Source organism: Oxyura jamaicensis, chromosome 18, assembly GCF_011077185.1.
Source record: "Oxyura jamaicensis isolate SHBP4307 breed ruddy duck chromosome 18, BPBGC_Ojam_1.0, whole genome shotgun sequence".
Lineage (NCBI taxonomy): Eukaryota > Metazoa > Chordata > Aves > Anseriformes > Anatidae > Oxyura > Oxyura jamaicensis.
In genome coordinates this window covers 2923943-2948587 of record NC_048910.1, presented here as the reverse complement: position 1 = coordinate 2948587, position 24645 = coordinate 2923943, and the positions used below count along the sequence as shown (strand labels likewise).

General features: G+C 44.3%; 1 protein-coding gene across 1 annotated transcript in view; it reads left to right on the top strand.

Annotated features, from left to right (window-relative positions):
* Positions 1–24645, top strand: part of LOC118175944 (protoheme IX farnesyltransferase, mitochondrial) — a 102060-nt gene that overhangs the window by 67361 nt on the left and 10054 nt on the right. Inside the window, exons 5-6 of the mRNA XM_035342628.1 lie at positions 165–235; positions 19663–19895. Of these exons, the coding sequence (XP_035198519.1) occupies positions 165–235; positions 19663–19895 (304 nt within the window). The remainder of the gene's footprint in view (positions 1–164; positions 236–19662; positions 19896–24645) is intronic.

Sequence of the window (24645 nt, the reverse complement as noted above, 5' to 3'; positions counted from 1 at the left end):
GACTTATCAAAGTTCAGTAAAAGGAGATTGCCATTTCAGTTGTATTTCTGAACCTTCAAACCTAGAGATGAAAGCACCTGCAGATGCAGCCAGCACATTCCACGCATGGCATGATTTCCGGCATCCTTTCATTTCGGTTCTTCTTTTTTTTTTTTTTCTTACAGTTCTTTGAGGTTCCGTTTGACTCGAATATGAACAGGACAAAAAACAGACCACTGGTGCGAGGACAGATCAGGTAAGGCTGAGCACACCTGCTCCAGCTAATGAGAAATGGTCTTACGTTGCTTTTATCTGTCTCCAAGCGTCTCTCTTTCTTCAGATGAGGAAAAATAGCAATTTACAGACAAAAGTCTAAGAAAGAAATGCATCTCTCTGTTCTTTGATATTTTTTCATGTTTATAACTTTCATGTGAGGAGTTTGGGTAATCAGCTGTCCTCTAAAATACCGAAATCCTTAAGAAAGCAAAATTTCCATGCCTTTGTGGATTTCTGCCTGTGTGACACGACTACATGGGCAGCGTGGCAGCACACCGTTATGTTCCCTTGAAGGTTTGTATTAGTTTGTAACAACAAATCTTCAAAATCCCCCATCTTGGAACAAACACAAGATTGTGTCTTATTTTTAGCATTCACATTTATCTGCTGGATCACATGCATTCATTTGAATCTCCTGGGAGAGGTATTTGGAAATCATTTCCTGCACGGTTCTAGAAACTGTCCTGTAGAGGTGCTGCTAAAAATTACCTGTGTGGAAAATCTTTTTGTTTTAGTGGTTTTGCAAGGCACCATGTTGTTTTAGCCTTTTCTATGTGTTTAGCATAAAGCTGAAATGAAAACTCAAAATGGTGGCATCTTCAGAAAGTCTTGTAAAAGTTGGTCGTCCTTTAGGTTCTCGTCATCTATCCTGAAATCCTAAAAGAGTCCTGTATTAGCACAGGGATTCCCTTAAAAAAATCCATCAGTCACTCTGTTTTCTGGATTATGTACCAGTTCAGTTTCTCAAAGGCCGTTTTCCAGCTAAAAAAGCGAAGTGAAAAAGAACATCAACAAAAACTGTAACTTATTTGCAAACTAAAACTGAAGGCCCAATTCATAAATGATTCAACAAACAATTTTAGTATTGCGTTTCCATGATTTGTGCCAAGGATTATTTATAACAAAATTCTGTTTTCCCTTAGGCTTCTGCGAACAGTTGGTCCTATTTATTTCTGTGTTTTATCCATCACCTTTGGAGGACTGAAAAAAATGTGATGGATGAAATTACAAGAAAATTGAGACAAAATAGTAAAGTGAACCTTGAGGGTAAATTTGCTCTCATTGTAAATAGTTAGAGGGCTTCAATAAACTTGTTCTGATTTGTTCTCAAAGATGGTGCTAATTACAGATTCCTGAGTTGAGTTAATTTTATTTAAAAATGTGTTTTAGGGACCACTGCAGAAAGGACATCTGTTGTGCATGCAGTAAGCCCGCCTGAGTTGTGCAGCTCAGGGGCTCTGCGCTTCTGCTCTCCTTGTATGTGGACCTTCAGCAAGAGAAGCACTGGCTTGCTCCCTTCAAGCCAGCTAGGAAGAAAGATGATAAGGAGAGCTCTCTCCCTCTTTCCCTCTTCCTTTCTTATATAGTTGTCTAGCACTGCTTGCAGTGATTCTGCTAGGAGACTTCCTGACAACTTCTGATTTAGAGGAAACAATTAGTTTTAGGAGTTCTCAGTGTCCTTAAATGAACCAACTGCATCCCAGATTGGCAACACCATCCTAGCAGATTTTCTTACTCTTTTCCCCCTTTTCATATTTGCTTTCACCACAAAATGGCAGTGTTGGGGACTTCATGTAATCACTCGTCAATCTATCTACCTGACTGTCAACAGCTAATTTAAAGTTCTTTAAAGTGTCACTTACCTTGAATAATGCTGACCTAATTCCCTGGAGGCTTTTGAACACACAGACCATGACTGGGGTTATTTCTTCTGCGGTGTGCCAGAGGAGAATAATCCGGTGCAAATGATCTAACCTTGTTGTTTTTTGCCACATATTCCCTGGTGTTCTTTAAACTCATTTGTTCTGGCTGATTAAATAAAACCCTTAAATGTTAATGCTATAATAAGTCAAAAACAGACTGGACAGAGATGGATAAATTGTAGGTAAACTGGTATCTCAGCTCTGGGAAAGAATCCGGAGAGCTTGGGGTATATACAGTGCTCTCGGCCAAAAAACGTGTCTCACAATTGAGTTTTGACATTTTCTTCTCTTCAGCTGCTTCATATCCTGAGATGTTGGGTGCTTTTTAAACTCTGATGTAACATCTGTGATATGCAGTGCATCGTTTTGCAATCGACCTTCTTTGTCACTGCTCATAAACAGATCACGATTTCCTTAATTTTTTATTCTTCCTTTCCTTTTGATTTATTCACCCCAGTTAGTTTGCACAGGTCTTGTTAGAGAACCAGGACAGTATGGGTAGCAGGATGATACCAGTTTTCTAAGGTCCAGTTGAGCTTGAGACCCCTTTTGAAGAGAAGGAAGTTATTCACACTGCACCTCCTTGGAAGGGCTTTCAGTGGCGGCTTTTTCAGTGGTGGGCTTTGAAGTGAACATCTGCCCACCAAGAAACTGCACAGAGACCAGGGACTTCCTTCACCAGGGCTGTTGCATCACAATTGCAACAACTCTTGTCACAACTGGTGACAAGTCTTAGATGCTTGGGACCTGGGCCAGAATCACACTGGTACGCCCCAGCGAGAGGTCCTGCGTGTCCCTGGGTCATCCAGGCCCTGGGTGAGCGCACGTCTTTCTTGCCAATAAGCTAACTTACGGGGTTGGCTCATCAGAAAGGTGAGGCTCTAGGAGGGATGTGTTGCGCTTTGTGGCCTCCATTTGCAGCCTCAGCAAAGTTTAGTTGGGTTTAGTTAGGTTTAAGAAAAGCTGTCCGTGTAACTGACCTGACTTGTAAAGGTTCTCCCCATCCCCCATTTATGACTTTAAAAGAGGGGAGATTGAGATTAGATATAAGGAAGAAATTCTTCACGCAGAGGGTGAGGCATTTGGGTGCTGTGGATGCCCCATCCCTGGAAGTGTTTACAGCCTGTGTATTTCTGTGATTCTGTCCTTTCTGTCTGAAGCCTTTGCTTTGAGAAAACAAAACAAAACAAACAGCCTTGGCAACACTTTTGTGCGCTCATTTTACCTGCGTTCATGTTCACAGGGCTTAAGGTCCCCACGACTGAGCCTTTTCTACAAAACGCTGCAATTTGCTTTGGCACCAGTGTACCTGAGTAGCTTTCAAGGAAACAGGGCTGCGCTGTGAGGTGTCTGTGTCACCAGAGCTGCTGAGGTTCAAGTGAGGACAGAGAGTGTCTGTTCACTCTTAAAAGGTATTTGCACAAGGCAGCTTTAGCCCGGCCATCACAGCAGGCAGCAGTGCCCTGTGAGCCAGGAGAGATGTGAAGTATCTTCAGAAGATCAGAGATCTTCTGCAAAGATCTCTGGCAGGATGCAGTTTGGGACAGTAATTGTTTTCCATCCTTTGTGAAGTCCTCCATATATTGTATTATCAGCTTCATGGCTGAAAGAGTTACCTAGAGGCTCAGAATGCCCCTGCTGTAAAATCCCCTGGCTCTGACACCAGGCAAACCGTACAGGCAGTGACACCGAAGGACTCTGCAGAGCTGGGGTCTCCTGTGCATAGGAAAAGAGCACGTATAGCTTTTTGCCTGCCCCAAACCCACTGCTGATGCCCCCAGGGAACCTTCTGACGCTCTTGCTAGATTTGTGACAAACAGCACCTGATGGTTCATTGACTGCTTGCTTTCCGACGTCCTATTTAATTTGTAAGGCTCTGAAAAAATTCCCCTTTGAGCAATGAGACGTAACCATCCTTATTCTCTCTTCAGAGAGTAATCAGAGACATCCTGTTGCAAAAATAACAAGAGTAGACCCAAACACAGCATGCCACTAAACACCATCCATCATTCCAGCCTGCCCACACGTCCTCCTCCCTCCTCTGACCCCTCGAGTCTTGTTTGGAAATACAAACAGCTTAAGATGTTCTTCATACTTCGGTTGCAGTGCTAAACTCATCAAGGCTATTTGTGTTTTGCATTACAACAACAGCTGATATTATTTTTCCTGCTATGAGTTGTTTTTATGTCATTGACGAGAAAAAATTGGTGTGCTCATGCTTCCCTAGATTTGACTGAAATGGCAGCAGCTTTTCCTGGTTTCCTGTTGGGTATGATTTATTCCCTCGCTTCTTAAAGTAATGGATTTAATTTTCCTGGAGATTAATTTAAATAAATCTCCAGTATTAGCTGCAGTAGCTGAGTGAGCTTAGCCTCTCGTGTGACAAGTGTCCTGCTCCATTATATTGCACAAGTGACAGTTTTGATTGCCCTTCCTCGTGGAGCTGCATACCCACTTGTTAAAAAGCGTCTGTTTTTATGAACTTACAGTGCTGCTGGATCTGCTGTGCTAAGCACTCATAAAAACTTAATAGTTGTACGAGAACAGTTTTCATCTTAAAAACAGAAAAAAAGTGGGAAATCACCGCATCAGTCATCAACCAGCATGCTCTAAATAGCTGACTAATTCACCACCGTGTAGACCCCCGTCAGTCCTGCCCCTGCAGTGTTTTGCAGCTCGCAGCTATTCTGGGGACCCAGTCCTACGGCCCTTGGTCGCAGCAGGCAGCATCAGAGGGTGGCAGAGGCTGGAGGGGACCGCGCAGAGCTGCGGTCCCATCGCCTGCTCCCAGCAGGGCCAGCTAGGAGGTCATGCCAGGTTACTCCGGGTTTTATCCGGTCTCGTCTAAAAAACCTTCAACATGTGACTAATACGCTCTGGAATTTAACGGTGCTCTCCTTATGCAAAATATTTTCGCTCCCCTTTTCCTTGTGCAATTAAGAAGTTTGAGTCTGTTCACTTGGCAGAACACAGATAATGCCTTGGATGCTTCAGAAGAAATAAGTCTTGGTTTTGTTTGGTAAATATCTTTTTTCCTGGAATCCCATTAACCTCCTCGGTGTTCTGTGTATGAGCTTCCTGGTTCTTATGGCCACTCTTAATTATTGCCATAATTAATGGAGACGTTAATACTTTTCCTACCTGTTGACGTTTCTGAGTGCAGTGTTGACTTTGGTCAGTTTAAACTCTAAGACAAACTCTTGAAGAATCCGCCCAAAAAGAGCTCTGAAGGCAGGAATATTTCCGACTGATGGCTTGTGTTTATGAGCTGTAGTCCCAGCTGCAAATACGAACCTTGAAGATTGGCTCTCTGATAGGAAATTGCAGCATGTCCGATTTCCCTTATTTACTCAGAATTCATTGAGACTCGGGTCTGGTTCTTTCTGGCGGGGTGGAAAGCGGAAGTTTTCTACTCAGTTGCTTGTAGCAGACCTGCTGCTGCTGTGCTGAGGAAGTGCACGTGCATTAAAAAGGGAAAAATCTCCTGTAATCACTGTTGATAACTCAGCGTAATTAGCTTGATTCTTTGCTTGCTAACACTAATGCAAATCAGGAACGTTTCTCCTGAAGTTGGTGGAGTTACACTGATGTAAGTGAGAGGAAATCCATGTCCTCAGCTTAGGGCTGAGACCCGCATTAAGCATTTAGCCAGCCCCGGGTTTTAAGCCAGCAGTTTAAAATCTCCCCAAGGGTTTCAGTACAACTTTGGTTCCATTTAAAGATCAGCCTCTACTTAGCTGATTGGTCTGCTCCCTTGGGTGGTCATTTCTGACAGGTTTCATTGTATTTAAGTTAAAACAAATAAAACAAAAACTCCATAAATCTACAGTTCAAGAATAATCATTTTTAAGAGATCAGATGCTCGTTCCCTGCAGGGAAACATTCCAATATTTTGTTTAGAAAATACCTCATTTTAAAGGGGCTGCCCTGAGATCTTTCTGAATGATAAAAATGTTTCTTTTTTCAGTGGGAGGCTTTCCTCTTGTTTAAACAGGGCACAATTCAAAGCAGACACCACCAGAGCAGCCTTTTCAAGCATTTTTTATCCCACTTGTATTCAACCTTTATTATTTGAAAACAAGTAAATGCATTCCAGCCCCACCACCACCCTCCTGGCTGCCTTTTTTTTTTTCACCCTGTTTTCTAGAAGCTGTCATTGACTGTATTTGGTAAACAAGAAATTAGAAAGGCAGCTTTATATTTTTGACATGTACAAGTACTTGTAAAAATGTAGTTGCCGTGTTTTGAGCAGCAGGGTATTTTTTTTTCCTGGCATGGCCACATCATGGAGAAGTAGGGGGAGAAACCTTGAGGCTAAAACATAGTTTAATGAGAATAAAACCCACATCAAAGGATGGACTAATGGAATGATATAATGCTTATTGTGTCACTTTCCCAAAGGGGATATGGATGACAGTACTTATATTTCAATTATCTATTCACTGCCTGCATAGGACGTTGATTAAATGGTTCTGAGGTATTAGGGTCTTTTTGTAGAATTCACAGAAAAGTGGTGATACTGCACATTATCCTCAGATCAGAATGTGTATTAGCAGAAAATTACACAGCTCTAACTACATCTATATTTTGTTTCTTAAGGCACTAAAAAGGGCTGTTCTAATAACTAACATAACATTCCTTTCAGTTGAAGCGAAGGCATCGCTCACGCTCCAGCTCGCGCCTTCAGCAGGCTCCTCCTGCCCCACCGTGATTCTGCGGCCGCTCAATGGAGACATTCCTTTGTAGGCAGCTCTGTTTGTTGGATATAAATCCTGCGGAAACGCTTGACCCCTCACGCCTTGCTGCTTTTCAGTTCAGCTGAGGGGCCTTTACCGCCAAATTATTTATCAGAATCCTTAATTGCACATGGGACAGTTGATAAATCGGCGTACATTGTGCATCGCCTCACGTTAGGAAACATCCCAGATGCTCATGTATAAACCAGGAGTCACGGTGCATTTGGCTAAATAGCTGCTCCATCTGCTCGTGGGGAGCACTGCAGAGAAGTGATACGGGCTCCTAATGGAGTTGTCTTATCCTCTCATGTCAGCTCCTCGCCGGGGGGTAGAGCCCCGTTAGCTGCAGGCAGCCAAACTATTGTACACTAATCCTCCAGTGTTGTGCCCGCTGTGGATGGGCCTTTTGGACGCTGGCTTTAGCCCTTGATTTTTATTCCTTTAACTGACTTGTGGTGAGTAGTTTTCTGTAGAGGTGATGTTAAAGAGAGATTTTTCTCCTGTGTTGCACAAACAAGCAAAAATGTAGTTTCAAGCCCAGGATCCTATCTCCAAGTCTTGCACAGTTTTCTCCTCGTGGCTGTCAAACATTTCAGGTTCATGTTTGTAAATTTTGGCTTAATGCAGTCAAAATCCCCCCACTTTGTTCCCTGTATTAGTATTGAACCTTATCTGGTTTAACCACAACAGCATCATTATTCACCGCGTGCCAAGTGTTGTAGGAAATGTCACTGCTCAACAAGTCCATTACGGAGCTGCCTCTGATTAGAAGCTGCTATGCCCTGAGATCTGTTTACAGTAAGTCATGTTAGAAGTGCATTTCTTTGTGTGAAGGACAGAGTTTATCATGTCTTATGCAGGTTATAATTTACGTTATCAGCTTTGCAAGGCAGATATAAGAAAGGTTTTTCTTACACTTTAATTAGCTGCGCTAACACGGGCGCTTGCTCTTCAGTCTTTATGTCTAGAAAAGCAGCATTCCTGAGGTTAAGATGTGCAGGGGAACTCTTTGATATGTTTTATTTGATATTTTTTCTGCTAGGGTCCTAGAATCACCGGAATATTATATTATAAATCACGCTGAAAAGGAGTGTGAGCCACAGAGACTTGTACTGCTGCCGGCGTGTGACAATATTCTGTTATATTCATGCACTCTGAGGGTATATGAGGTTTTTTTGTTTATTCTTCTGAACGTTTGTAAAATATAACTCCAGATGCTAACCATCGTAGACAACACACCGAAATAATAACGCAGGAATCCCAGAACGCAACTATTCTCATCCTCTTCTAGTCTGGGAAAGCAGCAGCTTTGCCGTGGTGCCTGCTGCGTGCCGGCTGTGGCAGCGCTCATCGCCGAGATGGTGTTTGTGGGCTGCCCTGCTCTAGGGTCAGTTTGCTTTTCGAGATGAGATTCTGGTTTTAATTCATTTTCCCCAAAGCATTACGTGTTCAGTTTTGCTGTAGGAAAGAGGAGAAAGGAAGGATCCGACGGTTTGGTTCCTGGTGGCCAACCCTGGAGCTGAGTCACGCTGCCCGTCCGTAATTCGTCCCTGCATTCTTGGAGTCGCTTTGTGGTCCTTTTCCTGGGCTCCTGGCAAATAGCAATGTAAGCCCTGGTTCCAGTACTCTCACAGGGAGGTACCCATGTCTTTTTCTGAGGGACCACAAAGGTATTTTTTGTTACTGTCCATTTTTTGTTACAGTACCATTGATCCTAGCAGAACTGATAGCCGTTGATCCTAACCAGCATAGGTTAAAAATGGGACGGTGACAACTTCAGCAGTTGTCAGTGACAAGTTCGGGCAGTTGCCAGAGGAGAACCATACCTAGATTATAACTAGCAAAGAAAGGGTAGCTTGGAAGGGCAAACACAGGCTTTGTTTTTGAACAAAGGAATTTCTGACTTAGAAGTTCTCCATGGTAGCAGTGGCCACCAGAACGTGTAGTGCTTGTGTTTCGGGTGGTACATGGCAAGTACTTAGGAGTGTGCTATAGTGTCTTAAAATGATCCAAGAACAGTGAGATATGCCTGCTTGCAGTGCTGGAGAGGGAACTGCAGACAGGCAGGCAGGATCACACCTGAACTGCACTTGGACAGGCTCATCTGCTCAGGTACTCTTCCAAAAAATGGTGTCTACAGCCTGGGTCCTCGTGCTGCAGACCGTTGCTTCTTGTCCTGCTGTCTCTGGATGCAGTGAATAACTTATTTCCTTCACTTTCATTGCTCCCAGGAATGTATTTAGAGTCTGTGATCCTGTACTTCACAATCAAGAATGGCTTGGCTAACTTTTTTTTTTGAAGTCTAGTTTGATAAATCCTCTAAAACTTCAGTTTTCCCTATCTTAACGAGATTGAGAACTGGCCTGAGACTTCTTTACTCGCTGCTTTCTGAGCGTTGGCTGAAGGCTCAGCAGAAGCATGTGTTAGGTTTAATCACTCTAAATCACAGAAAAATGTTTCTGGAGAGAACATATTATCCGTTCTGTTTGTCAGCTGGCCTCCGGTTCTTAAATGAAGAGAGAATTGAGATTTTGAAATAAAATGAATGGATCACTTAACTGCCATGTTGTAAGGTTAGGTTTGTTAGGTTAAAGCGGAGGATTTAGTTTAAATATTATGGGGCACATTTTTCAAATTTACTGTAGGTTTGTCTTGTAAGCACTTTAAAAAAATATTTACATTTTCATGGCTGTGGGGAAGCTGTGAATATTATTAGTCACCCTTTCACTCCTACCTAACAAAGACATACAACAAGGAGCGCGCTAACGCTCAGCAGGGTTGCTCGGGGTTGTTATGATTAGCATTCTGGTGTGTACAGCGAATGTAATGAGAGCATAAACATTTTGTAAGTATGGGTCCTCTTCGTTTTTAATTTCTTTTTAACCTCGAGTGAAATGATGGGGCCCAATTGAAGTTTCTGCTTAATAACAACGGGGAGCATAAAAAGTTTTATTTGTGTTTGAATGCGGTGTTAGCAAACTGCAAGTTTCCCCAGGGTTTGCTGGGCTATCTCATCCCAGTGCCCTGCTTGCCCTGGTCCCAGTCTTCCTACAGACATTTGAACCTCTGAGCAGCAAAGGACCGACCCTGGCATCACTTCCGTGAAGCTGTGCTGGTAAAGTGAGAGCAGGATGTGCTTAGGTAAAAGCTCCATACCAGGCGTGGGACTCCAGTTTCTCTTTCTGCAATTGAGCCGGAAACTCTTTTACCTCATCTCAGCATAAACGTAACATCGTTGCGGAAACTTCCAGCAAAATCAATTGAGCCAATTTTGATTTATGCAAGTGTAAAAAAGAGAGATGTGTCCCTTTCAAGATGAAATGATTCTTTTAAATTAGCCCTGTTTGTTTATGATAGTTTTAAAGTCCCTGGCTCAGGCAAGGGAGACAGAACATCTGCAGCTCAGATTCTTGAGGAGCGAGGGAAGCTAATTGCCTCCAATTTGGTTAAAATACAGTGTCAATTACTGCTTTAAACAACAGCGATGCACAGCCCTGACAGGGAGACTTGGGCTCCATGCATGGGTTGTTTCTTCATTGGGAGAGAAATGAATTGACACAGACACGGGCTATTTTATCCTGGTTTGTATTTATTTACACTAAGTAGACTTCTGAACGAGTATATTGGATAGCAAAGCCAGAGCGTGGTCGGCAATTTAGTGCCAGAGCTCCAGAAAGCAGCTCGCTGACAGCATCCAGCCAGCTCTATGAGTTTACCCAGCACTGAGCTCTGTGTATGCCAAGTTCTCGCTGTGTTGCTTTCCTTGGGATCTTCAGGGATCGCTCAGGGTTGAAATCCGCCTGGTCGCCCTGCTCTCGCTCGGATGCCCTGCAGAATGCCACCAGCTTGGTGCTGATGGGCCTGGCCTGACCCCTGGGACAAAGGACACCGTCCTCGTGCCTCCAGAAGGGGCAGCTCCTTTCAGAGGGATTTGCATTTTAAAGAGGTGCGTTGGAAATTAGGGCTGTAAGCTTCATCAGGAGAGGCAGTGCTGTAAGGGCAGGCTGAGCTCCTCATCTGAGAGTGCCTAAATGCTGCCCGCTATCCCAGCTCCTTAGGAGCGCTGTGCAAGTTCCGTACCTCCCCTCAATACATTGTTCCTTCCCAGCTCAGGGTTTGTGTTACAAGGCACTTTCCGAACTTTTCATATATATTTTTTATTTATATTTTATTTTACCTTATTTTATTGTTACATTTTGGGGAAAAGTACAGTCCAATTTGAGATCATCGGCATCTTTGTCATAGTTATTTCCAGAAACTGAATTATAAAAAGCCAGCTACAAAAACTGGTCAGTTACCCAACCAAGAAAAACAAATCAGCGGGCAGAATTACACCAAGTCTGTTATGTTACCTGAAAACCTGGGGCAGTGTTACACCCAGGTAAAGGGAATTTGATATCCAGTTCTTGTAGTGCTTGCAGACCCTGACTGGCCACAGGAGCACACCCTCTGGGACGGGACACCAGGCCAAGGTTTGCTCACAGCTCAGACCAGAGGCTGAACGCTGGCAGAATGGAGATTCTGCTCTGTACCTGTGAAGACAACGTTAAGTAATTCATTAAGGGAACAACAAGAAAATGAGACTTACGAGGCTCCCACTTGTTTGTACCTCCTAAAGGACATCTTGTCATTCTTTGCTAGTAAATGACAGACAAGCCCATATTCTGGTGCTTGGAGCTAATGGGGAAAAATTGGCTTCCCAATTAAAAGTTTCATATTTTAGTTTTAAAATCAATCATCCTCCAGCCCTTGTCATGAGCCATGGACTCCCTTGCATGACTGAGAGAGAATACATGGATGTGTATTAGCAGCTTTCTCTGTGTTTTTCTCTCAAGTAAGTTCAAGTTCATCTTTTTTATAGATACTGTTCAGTTTCACGTAATTTTGGCACTTTGCAAGTTACCCTTAACCAGCGGGTCCGGGGGCCTTTCGTGATGTTCAACCACAATGTACCTGGGGAGGACGGTGTCACACAAGGGGGAGTGCAGGGTTTGGTGAAGCTGGCTGCTGCTGAGTCGGATCTGTGTGAAAGAAAAAAGGGGTCTGGCAACACACGCATTCTGCCAGTGCTAAAGCTATTTTCCCTCTTAGTTGGAAAGAAATACCATGCCTTGAAACTAATCAAATCTGTAATTGAAGGCTGGAGTTGAATATAAAAACATTTTGCTAGTCATGCTAGAAGTGCTGTATGTAAAAAAGATGTGCTGTCTCAAGGCTGTGCTGACTAGGGGCCCTCCTGCATCCCCATGTAACCACTCTGACGCAAAATCTGAGCCCAGAGTGTGAATGTTTTTTCTGTCGGGGCAGCCCGGTCTGTCTGGAGGGCTCTTCGGGGATTTAATATCTTTTGCAATAAATTAGAATCGTTTTAGAAAAATCATCAGTGATGAAGCTACTGATCCAGACAATGTTGTTCCAGTTTCAGTTTCCATTAGCATTGTTGTTATTACTGTATCACTTCTACAGCTGACAATGGTCATGAATATGGTTTTTATTACTAAATATATAAATATGCAGCCTGAAAGGATTTGTGCGGAAAGTTAGAATTCGATTTCACTGTTGGTAGATTGCCATCATTCAGTTGTCTGCCATGATTACTGATTGGCTCGGAATGATCTGTTCCTTACTTTGTGCTTAGAAGCTGCCGGAGTGTTTTTTTTTAGCCTCCCCTCAAAATCGTTTCAGGGAAGCTACTGTTGCTATTCAGGGCAAAATGTGCCTTTTACAGCTTTCTGGCTCATTTTTTTGCTGTCAGCTGACTGCGGCACTTGTGCCAGAAGACAACCCCAGTGCCGGTTTCAGGCGTCTGTCCATCTGGGGAAGCAGAGCTGGAAATTATGCAAACACAGTCCAGATGTGTGCTGGAAGGAGATGGTCTTTCTTGCCCATTACCTAAGTCCTAGGAGCAGGAAGGCTTCATACAGTCATATGTTGTTGCAGTGCGTAACATCCTCGGCTCCTCGCTGGGATTGCCAGGGTCACTGCCGGGCCCAATGGCCTTCCTCAGTTCTCCTGCTGGATCTCAAAGTTTCCAAGGAGGGCTCAGCAGTTTTTGGGTGCTGATCCTTTAAAAGGAAAAAAAAAATCCCCTGCTGGTGCGCCTCCAGCTGCGGGAGGTGGCCGAGCCATAGCTCAGAACCGCCTGACAGTGGTGATCCAGGCTCAGCTCCCACCCGAGGACTGGCTTTTGGCAACTCTTGGTGTTGTCTGGCCGCAGGAGCCAAGAAGATGCCAAGAGATGAGCAGAACTGAATCAGCAGCTGCAGAGGGTGATGGTTTGTACTGGAGATTTCTGTGGACATCCTCCCCTCTTGAAACGAGCTTTCCTGGCTGCAGAAATAATTGAAGAGAAGCGAATTCTGCTTTGATTTGTGTCACTTCTCATCGCTGCTGGAAAAATGCAAAAACCTCAGTCTGCAGCTTTGGTCTGAGCTTGGAAATGGCTTCGGAAGCCTTAATAATTTCTTGCTGACCTGGAAAAAGTTAGAAAGAGGGGGCTTCCTCTGGCAGCCTTGTACGGGCGGGTAGTCAGGGGACATTTTTAGTACCTACAGATTCCAGTAATAATAAGCAATTTATGATGATTATTCCCAAAATCTGATTTTAATTGTGGCGTTGGAACAGTGTTCATGCACTGGACTCGTACCTCAGACCATGATGGTGAAATGGAGTTGCAGAGATGCAAATCACACTTCTGTTCTTGTTCTGCCAAAGAATTGCAGAGCTCCCAGTAGTTTCAACCCATCTGCGTGCTAGGCTGGTTCAGGCTGTTCGTCTTTTTATTACAACAAATTGTTTTGACACTATATGCAGATGAAATTTACGTCCATAGTAGCAATATTGAGATCAGTCTGAGGCATCAATCTCACCTTGATCATCTCATTTACCTGTCACGAGGGGAGATGCTGAAGCCAGTGCTCAGGCAGCCCCCTTTCTGGGGGCAGCTGCAGCAAACAAGCGAGGGGAGAAGCACGGTGGTGTTGCTGAGCCTGCATCTTGGAGGAAGTGGGAAACCCATCCTGGGATGCAAAGGACGGAATCGCCTTCAGGAGGCAAAACCTGGCTGGGGGTGGCCAGGGAGCAGAGGTGCTGCCCCTGCCTCTGCCCCACCAAAGCCCAGCCTTTGCCCCCCGCGCTTTGCTTTTCACCATCCCCATCCCATAGCTTTTAGTTCTGCACCCTGCATTTGGCAGAACGGATCCCTGGCCTTGTGGCTCGTGGCTGTTGTCAATAATAAGATCTAATGCAAAATGCCAACCAGGAATTTAAATCTTTCGGGCCATTAAGGTACTCTGTGCATGCTGCAGCAGAACAAAAGGGTGCTGTTGTTTTGTTGTTTGGGTGTTTTTTTTTCAGTTTGCCTTTTTAGAAGTGGTGATGTTTCCATAAAAGGTTTTTGACAGACAGGGAGAAGAGAGAATTTGTTTTATTACCTTCTGTATTGGGCTTTGAATCTAATTTTCAGATATAAGCACTTAGCTTCACCTGAAAAATATGCAGGCAATCTTAAATGGACACTTAGATTCAAGCTTAAGCTTTTATGCAAATATGTTTTGCGTGCCCAATTTCCCATTAACACAAGGTCACAAATTAAGTTTCTTATGTATTTACATAGCATCTGAACATGAATTGCATACAACTGCTGATTGCTTGAATGCACCTATTCAGAATTCATAGGGGCTTTGTGCCTGTATTTGTATATGAGTGTCAATATATTCACAGAGCTAGGTCGAAGTGTTAGATGCTGATACTGGAATTTTTCATATTTCTGAATGTTGGTATGTTTTAAGGGGAAATTTTGTGTACTTTCTAGATACTTTTTTCCAAATACAATTTGCTTTTAAACTCCTTATCACCTTTTTTATACTGTTGTTTTTTAATTGTAGCTCTGTCTGTACTTTGATAGCGATCTTCACAAAATGCCAAGGATAGTGTAGAAGAGCATGCAGAGTAGTGAAGCTATTGATCTTTATAGACATTAAGCTTGCTAATGCTGCTGTGAAATAGGAAAAATACTACATTAATTTTATAGATGGGCAAATGCTTTAATTTGTTTTCCCCTTTCCATTTTTCCAAGTAACGGTGTGAGTCAATAAGTACTATTACCCATGGCTCTGGAGACTATTAAATAAATATGCTTCATCCACACATGTGCGAGATCATTATATATGTATAACCAGCTTATCTGTAAGTGGCACCTAGATTCAAAGATGATGCCATAGCACACAAATTAAAACAGGCTGCTGTGTCTCGAAGTCACCATCAGCAGTACAATGGGTGAGGGTTCACATGGGTCCCTTGGGGTGGTGTGTGCGAGGGGTTCCTCCTGCCTGCACCCCGTTCCCTGCAGCAGCTTGGGGCTGTCCTTGAGCCATGCTCCTCTGCCTCTTCTCCTCCTCCTCAAACTGAACAGGAATGAAATCTCATCAGATTTTCTTTGGATTCATAAGGGTTTGATTGTTCACTGTTCAAGCTGAAGTTCTCTCCTGAGCTTTTAGCTCAAAGTTCAAATCTTTTAGAGGTATCCTTGGGCAGACTTTGATATATGCATTCTCAATAAAGGAGAAGAGAGGGATGAGGCAGAACTACCAGTTTTTGGTTTTCCTGTAGGAGGTGTCCTATGTGGTGACATACTTGGGTATTTTAGCATTGAAATTTGAAGAGAACTCATTTGGCGCTTGTAGTATTTTTCCAGGGCCTGATTTTAATCAGCCAAATAACTGAAACCAACTCCTCCCAAGAATCCATCATAAAACCCAGTTTCTTACTCAATGTTTGCTTTCCCAGCTAGCTTCTTGGCCAATTTTCCAGTGGAAGATTGCCCTTTTTTTCCCATGGGAGTGATTCCCTCAGCGTAAGTGAACGCCCAAGTGAAATGAGGCTCATGCACCAGCGTCTGTCATCAGCCTGCACTTACTGTATGGATGGTTTCAGGATGAAGGAAACCAGCAGAGACCCTGCAGCCACTTTTGACCACCATGTGAGAGAATTCCCTGGTGCTGGGCTCCCAGCTACCTGTGCTCCTGCGACGTGCACTGCGCTGCGTGATCGCACAAGGCTGTAGTGGGGGCATGCTGTGGACTGTAGGTGGTTGTACTGGGTCTGGCTGGGATGTTAACTTTCCCTGCAGCAGCCCTTGCAGTGCTGCACTCTGCACTTGTAGCTAGAACAGCAGTGGTATCACACCAGTGTTGTGTCTGCTGCTGAGCAGTGCTGGCACAGCATCAGGACTCTCTCTAACCCTCCTAGAGGGTGGGCAAAAAAGTGAGAAACATCAGCAGGGCAGCTGACCTAACCCAACCAAAGGGATATTCCATACCATATGATGTCACACTCAGCAATAAAAGGTGGAAAAAGGAGGAAGAGGAGAGGGGTGGGCTCTCGTTGCGAAAACGTCTGTCCTCCTCCCGAACACCGGCTACGTGCGTTGAGGCCCTGCTTCAAGGACGTGGTCAAGCATCGCGCATTTGTGGGAAGTAGAGAGGAATTTCTTTTCCTCTGCACTTCCACATAGCCTTTACTTGTTTTGTTTAGTTATTCCCTTTCCCCCTCCCTCTTCCCCTTTCCCTTTTTTCCCTTTAGTTGAATTGTTTAATTAATAATAATATTTCCTTAATAATATATATATATATTTTTTCTCTTTAATTAAATTATCCTTATCTCAACCCGTGAGTTGTTCTTTCCTTTACTTCTTCCCCTCCTCATCTGAGGAGGGGGAGTGAGAGAGCGGTTGTGGTGTTCAGCTGCCTAGCATGGTAAAACCACCACAGTGGTGGGCAGATGTGGTGACAGCTCAGCATCGCAGCCTTTCTCCTGCTCCTGATCTCCTGTGAGGCACAGGCACAGAAGGGAGCGTGCATTAAGTCGATGAGCATCACACCACATCCGTGAGATTTCACAGAATTTACGTAGGCATGGAGGTACATCATGGTCCCTAAAGAGACCATAAGCTATTAGAAATGAGAATACCCTTACACTGCTGAGATTGAAACCTGGGATAAGTGTTTCCAGCTTAAAATCCTCCCAGTCACTGAAGCAGTAAAAACTGCACCAGTAATTGAAAGCTCTTTACCGTTTCCTCAAATACTGTCTCTTTCCCAATGAGGAGTTGCTTATACTTCTCCTAGACCTTATAAAGATGACATATTTCTGGGAGAGTGAGTTGAATTCTCCCCTGCCTCGTGTCTCGCCAAGAAAGCAGGGTCCTAATTTCTGAGTGCAGTGTCTTTGTAATGTGAAAGAGTTTTATGGGGCAGAAATAACAAAGCGGAATCATCAGATCACAGTCTGAGTTTCTGATCTCAGCTGGAGTTTCTGATGCAGGCCCTTGTCAGTCACACAATTACTCTTCCAGAAGAATTTTACAGTTCTTTGTTTTTTAAGGAAACACTGGAGAGAAATAGAAAATGGGATACTTTCTAGATGTCTAAAGGTAAAACAGTTCGGCTGCTTGTGAAGAACAGCCATTGCTGACTTGATGCCCTCCCCTGAGATCTGTGGGACTGTGTACAGACACATACAGACACGATCAAAGTGCCTTCAGGAGCTTCCTTTTAAAGAAGCAAAAATGACGAAACCGAGAAACAAAAACAAGTTTTCAGCCACCAGGAACAGAGCATCTTTTCTGGAGGTCTCAATCATGTAACTTCACCCTTCCCTTTCTATAAAGATTCATTTTGTAGCGGGGTTTTTCTGATCCATTGGTCAGCTCCGACAACAGTGGTGCCAGGGCTGGCCCTGCGGGGCTCCTGCCACAGGGAAGGCCGCGGTGACTGGATCCGCCATGGAGGGCCTGGCCTCCTCCTCCCCTCTCCCAAGGAGAGGTGAAGTGCTGGTGTCCGCTGCTCCATCAGCGGCTCTTGGTGCCTGGCACCCCTTCGATTTGGAGAGATGCAGATGGGTCTTCACTCGATTAACAAGAAAAGTGCTCGCAGCTCTAGGTTGCCGTGTCCTCACTGAAGGCTGCGCGCCCCGCAGGAGCCTACGTGGGCACTGGGCCTCGCAGGGTCAGGCTGGTCTTTTGTCACCTCTGGAGCACATATTGTGCCAGCCTGGTGTTCATCTGTGTGCCTGACGGTATTTTAGTCAGGAATCAGTCAAGATAGATTTGTTTAACCAAACCCAGTCAGGCTTTCACTGTAGAGGGGCAACGTCTGGAAAGTACAGCACTGGTAGGCAGCGCTGAGGCAGCTTACTGTGCACGTTGTGTTTTGCTGCCTTTCCTGAAAAGAGCACCGCTAGTGCAAACCTGAAGGGCACAGCTGTCCGGCTCCTTTCACAGGACCCTCACGGAAACGTTCTCAGATTGGTGCATTGCTTTGTCATTGGAGGCACGGCAGGGACCGGCCTGGATCTGGGCTGCCTTCGTAACCCCAAAGCTGCCCACGGAGTGTGAACGTGCTCTGTAACCTGAAATCCAGCGATGGGTTTGAAAAGCTGGATAAAACGCTGGGATGTGTCGACTCAGGCAATTTAATTTAAATTGAAGGCAGATCTTTGGTGTGAGATTTGCTCATTTTAGTTCTTGTGGTTATTTAGGATTTCCATACAGTATTGGTCTGATGAAGGTTTTAAAAATAAAAATTGGAACAGGAGGATTTTGTGCTGATAAAACTCACATAAAATTCATCCCCACCAGCAAATTTTCCTTACGAGGGTTGGAGCAGTGCTTGCAACACGTATTTAAGGTTAAGGATTCAGCCAGAGGGCAGGGTAATGGTAGAAAACAAAGGCTGCATAGTTTAAAATTAGACAAAATGTGTAAAGCTAAAGTTCACGTAGAGACATTGCTGCTAGCACGTGTGTTTTTTGCTGTAATATGTATGATTAAAAGTGTGTATTTAGCTGCATTGGTTATTTAATGCAACACAGTTAATGGCATTTTCCTCAGGTCTCACACCACATTATTTCTCTTAGTGGAATTTGGTTCTCTTCCCGTTTTACCAAATGTCCTTGAACAAGCACAGGTGAAGAGATTTCCACAGCAGCAAACACGTTGATCAGGGGCAAGGGAACACAAATACGGCTTCCTTCGGGTTGCATCATGGTGCTTGCTGCCCGCAAAGTGTGGTTTTGGTAGCTGAACAAAAAATCCTTGTTCATCGTATTTGGGTGTTTATTGTGGAACTTACTAGCAGAAGCTTACACCGCTTCAGCCACTTTCTTACAGATTTTAACAGGATTTTCCAGCCTTGCCTCAGCTCCTAGCTCTTGTGCAGTAGAAATCAGCAGAAGTGATTAGCATCTTTATTGTTTGGTTCTTTCAGGCAAACCTGAAATATCTTCAGTTAATTCCAGTTACACTTAGAAGATGACTTTTAATTTTGGTTTTGTTACCAGAATTGCTTTGGTGTGCTACCCTTGCTTAGCTGAGCATGCAAGCTAAATGGGGCCATGGAAGTTTCAGCCGTTTTCTGAAAAGCCAAAAAATACTTCATTTCTGTTAGCATAATTTCAAAATGATTGAATGTACTCTTTTCCTCTTAAATGCTTCCTAATTTTGGGTCTAACCCTGTTGTATTTCATCCAAAAGATCCCTTGGAAAATTGCAATCAGTTAAAAATCTGGCAGGCTACAACCGTGCTCGTTCACTCCAAACACGGAGTGCCTTTTCCAGAGGTCAAAATGTACTACTATTAGGATAGAAGAAAATGATCTGCTGGAAGCACTGATTCTACGGGAGGGCTATTGACCTGCATAGCTTCAATTAATTTGGTCACAAGGATAAGAATCACCTGTCATTGCAAACCTGTGGCAAGATTGCCTTGATTGTTTAGAAAGGCTTGCCTTGGGATGGGGGGCAGATGTGAAGATTGGAGTTGGAAGAGTAATAAAAATCCCTAAAAAAGAACCCAAATCTCATCTTAGCTTTCTGGAGGAGTGGGAGGAAGAGCAAGGGGAGGGGGGCACTAATAACTCTTTAAGAGAGGCTCCTATGCTAAGTGTGTGCCTCGGCTCTCCTCCCACAGCCCCCTGCTCGCCGTGTGCTTCGCTGCCTCCTGCGGGGTGCCGGGGATCGCCCTGCTGACGCTGGGAGTCAACCCTCTCACCGGCGCCCTGGGAGCCTTCAACATCTTCCTGTACACATGCTGCTACACACCCATGAAGAGGATGAGCATTGCCAACACGTGGGTGGGAGCTGTCGTCGGTGCCATTCCCCCCGTCATGGGCTGGACTGCAGCTACTGGTAGCCTTGATGCTGGTAAGTGCAAAATCCACGTTCGCGATGCGGGGAAGCCGCTGTCAGTATTGCCTTTGGGATACCTAAATGTACCTACTCGAAAGGCAGTAAGTGATGATTTTTCTCAAGTCCCGTTCTTGATGCTTGTTGGCCTGACTCTGCTGCAAAAGTAGATCTGTTCCACTATTTGCAGTGGAATATAAACGCGTGCAGCACAGTACCGTGAGGGCTGAAGAAGCAGACATGATGGCATCATTCTCCTTCTGGGGGCATTTTAGGGGTAAGCATGAGCTGATAGGAGAATATGTCCTATAAAATGTGTGTTTAGGTCACATTGAAAAGAAAATCTAGAAGGAAAGTAGTGTCTTTGCAAGAGGGGTTTGCATGGAAGAAAACATGTAATTTTGGGATTAAAACCATACCCACTTAGATCTCACTTACAAGTCAGGAGCTTTCAGCAGGAAAATTCCCAGATGTGTTTACTACTGTCTTTCCCCAAGCCAGAAAATATCCTAGGAAGACTAATTTATTGGTGTATTTTTTAATTGCCCACTTTTAGACTCTTAAGTTATAAATGTTCCTTTCCCCCCTCCTTGAAAAGCAAACAAAAAATTCTATTTTAGTAACTGTGAACCATTTTTACATCCCTCATAAAACACTGATCTCTTCAGCAGCTAAACTCTGACACAATTAGGGCTTGTTTTTCCTGCCAGCTAGAAACTAAAGAATTAAAGTGGTTATAGCTATATTCTGCATAGTGGTATTCTGAAGAAACTCATGAAGTTCAATTAGCAGGTCTGTGAAGAATTTTTTAGCACACACTCATCCCACAGCGTGGCATATTTAAGGTTTGAATAATACTTCCAACAAGAAGGCTTTTAACCAGAAGTTATCAGAATCTGTGCAAGATCCATAGCACGCCATTCTTCATTCATGCTGCATGCTTGCTATAAACGTCAGGCCGTACTGGCTTTGTGTACACATGTTCTGATACAGATCTAATCCAGAGCTAGGATGAAGGGGATTGTTTGTTTTGATAGTCGTGTGTACTACTTCTGTACAAACATTTATGTCTCTGAAAATCATCTTTTTTTATATATATTTAGACATATAAATGATATGTATGTGCATGTGTAGTGTCTCATGTTAAGGAGTGCGTAACAAACATCGTTAGAAGCTCTGTATTTCTAAAAAGAGAATGAATTAAAAGCAAAATGAACACATTTTTAAGAACTGTATCATTCAGGCTGCTGTGGCGTACACCCTGGATCTGAGGACTTTAGGAATTCCTGTGTTGGTTTTGGCATCGCACTGCAGAGCTGATCCTGTAAGATGTCTCTCTTGTGCCCATGCTTCCCCTGCAAAGTCTACCCGGGAGCGAAGAGCTGCGGCTCACCGGGAAGCATTGCTGTAGAACTAAACTGCTGCCATTAGAGCCCACTGTGTTAAAGGAAACTGGCAGTGGTGTTTGCTACCTTTAATTATCTTTCATCATCAAGTTATCACTTCAAGACCTATTTCTCGAAGAGCTACTTTGTCCCTATGCAGCAAGCAGCAGAGAGCCCCATCCATGTCCCGTGCAAGCTTTTCCTATCTATTGGCAACTAATGGTGTGCACATGCTGTGCTGCAGAGGGGATAATCTCTGGCACTGATGCACTCAGTGGACGGTGACAACTTCTTAAACCACCCAACCAGACTTTGCCAGAACACGATGATCTGTGCTGGTGCGCAACCTGCCGTTGTACTGGTTGTTCTGGGTAGCTAAAACTTTGTGCAGCCATCTCTGTCCATGTCAGCAGGGCCAGGCAGCTCAGTTAATAATGCAAGAAATTTTAAGCATTTTGCCACTACAAAATAAGAGTTCGGCACCTGGAAGACTCCATCCCACCTGGAGCACAAATGTACATCCTCATGCACACACGTGTGACGTGCAGAGCTGCATCCCTTCTCTAACCAGCCTACCCACGGTTGTTGAGCTCATTAATAATGTGTAATTAGCTTGGAGACTTAACCTAGTTTTACGTGGAGGTGTGAAAATGCATTTGCACCTCGTTTAAAAAGAAAAAAAAAAAAAAGAAAGAAAGAAAAAAGATTGATTATTCCACTGAATAAGAAAGAGGAATGTGAAGGAAGGGAGTTAGAAAGCTAATGAGAAGGAAGGTGCTCCCAGCTTAACTGGCCTTTTTTGAGTTTACATTTCATTATGGATTTTCTCTCCTTGTAATCTTCTCACAGCAGCCACATTGTTGTACATGTTGCTGGTTGTAGGGAAAACAGTATTTAAGTGTAGACCTTTCATTACTGTTTGAGGGGGGCAGCCAAGTGTTACACCACACCGGCTCGTAGCCTGGCACAGTCCACACACCCTTCTCGATGTCCAGGGCTCGGTGGAGGCGCTGCGAGATGATCTTCTCATCTGATAGAGCTGAAGGCGATTCCTAGTTTCTGATTCCAGAGATAATGAGAAAATGTCTCAGATTTGAGCAGCCTGGTTTTCATTTGTCCTCATTTTATTTGTAGCTCTCTTATTTCAAAGGTAATTCCTCGACAGATTCTTGCAGAAGAAACAAATACTGCATTTGCAGATAAAAATCTGAGACCTTCTATCCACAATGGTGCAAATAAGTACTTAGATTTCTTACACTACATATCTGCTGCAGATCTGGTGATTCCCAGTGATGCTTGCTTCCTTTCCTGTCCCTGATAGGTCTTTAATTATATGCTCTTAAGCCTGATTGAGCATCCTGCCCCCAACCCTGGATTATGTGCCAACGCAATTTAGGGAAAACCTCACATTTCAAAAGAGAAAGATAAGGTTATCTCTGGGAAGATGTGGAATTCTTTGTTGTGGGTTTGGGGGTTTTCTGTGTGTGTTTTTTTTTTTAATGGCAGCTGTTTGGAGCTGATGAAAGATCGGGAATGTTAACATTTCCTCGCTGGGTGATCCGAGTGCAGGTGAGATGGTCAAAGGTGCGTGATAAATGTAATTTATCACATAGATATCACTACCACATATCTGGTGTATTTATGCAGAACTTAACTGCCAGCCTGCGATTTGCAGCAGCACGTTTGCTTCCTTGAAAGCAGACTTCATTGCTCCTTTGTGGTACTATTTATTTATGAAGATATTTGTTTTTCTAGTAAATCTAGACTGCCTCAAATTATTTCTTCTGATTTTTTGAAGGAAGGACTAGCAGGAAAATAATGAAAAGCACTTAAAGCCCTAAGTGATAGCATAAAGACAGGAGAAAGAGGCAAAGCTCAGCAGAGCCCCGCTGTGTGCAAGGTCCGGGTTCTGCAGTGCTCCTGTGGGTGCTGTGCTGCTGTTGAGCCCGTGCGATTCTGCAGTGCAGATGTCTGCAGGAAGTATCAGAGCTATTTATCTTGGCATGCAAGGGGCATACGTATGCGTGCTTTACATTACCCTCGTGTTGCTGTTCTTCCTCCCCAGCCTAATGCTGCCTCTTGCTTGTTAACAGTGTTTGTTGCCCATCTTAACTTGTTATTTTTAGTTAGCAGACGAATAAATCTGCGGTAAACATTTCCAAGCGCCGCAGCCCGGGTTTTGTTCTACACATTTCGTACTTCTTCCGCTCACCTCCCTGCACTCGTACGCTGGCGGCTCGATCCCAGCCTGCGGTGTCGGTGCCTAGGAGCGGAGCAGCTCGGTGCCACGGCATTGGAATGAACCACCCAGTTGGATGGAAGTGACAGGCAGGGGTCCTCAACATAATGTGCTTATCAGTTAAGGGGATTTATTCTGAGTAGGTGGCAGTGGCACAGCAGATAACAGCCTTGACAGTATAGCAGACATTACAGACCCGCGGTGGCCTGGAGCCATAGGTATTACTGCACCAAAGAGTGTTTATCTCAAGAGACTATTTAGTTTATCTCAGATGCTCCACTTCTGGTCTCGTTTTCCTGAAAGACATCTTGTACTGATTTTCATTCATTTTCAGAAATTTAAATAATTCCTGGGGGCTATGGAATTTATAGACTGCGTATCAATTGTAATCATTTGGAGGCTGATTTTTAAATTGCCTTTACTTTGTAATTCAAATTATGTTGTATGGTAGACATTAATTATGTCAGCCAACATCTATTTACAAATGGGGATTTAATAACGGGCAGTTCTTATCAGCTAGTGACATTTGGCAGATGGATAGTTTCAGGAACAAAAAAAAAGAAAACGGGACGGGGGGGCTGTGGCCCAACCTGTCAGTGGCTGGCTTCTCCGATACCTTCCCCTGATGTAGCACTTGTCTGCCAAGAGGAGGGAGAGCAAAGCAACAGCTTAACTGCATTCAAAGTAAGTGTGGACATCTCGGTGTCCCGTCCTTCCGAGCTGAGCACTGAGCTTTCCGAGCCCCTTGGGGGGGAGCTGCCCTGCGGGAGGGGGCTCCAGCCACGAGCTCCCTCCAGCAACATCGGCTGTGCAGGGTTTCACTTCTCAGACGAAAGACAACGGGATCCGTGGTCTGTTCCAGAGGCAGCGGGGATATTCACGTTGTCGACATCTGCGAATTGGAAGCTGGGGGCCAGCAGTGTGCGTTGTGTGGGTAAAAACTGTAAAAACTGGGGTGGAGGGACAGTACTAGAAAGCAGCTGGTCTGAATTTAGGACAAAAGCTAGTGAGCTTTTTTTATTCTTTCCATCTTCAAAGGAGATGAACAGCAGCTCCAGCAATGGGGCAACTGGGAGAACTGTCCCCAGGAATTCACGGGCTGCACACCAGCACCCACAGCCCTGCCCCACGCACGGTGGCGCGC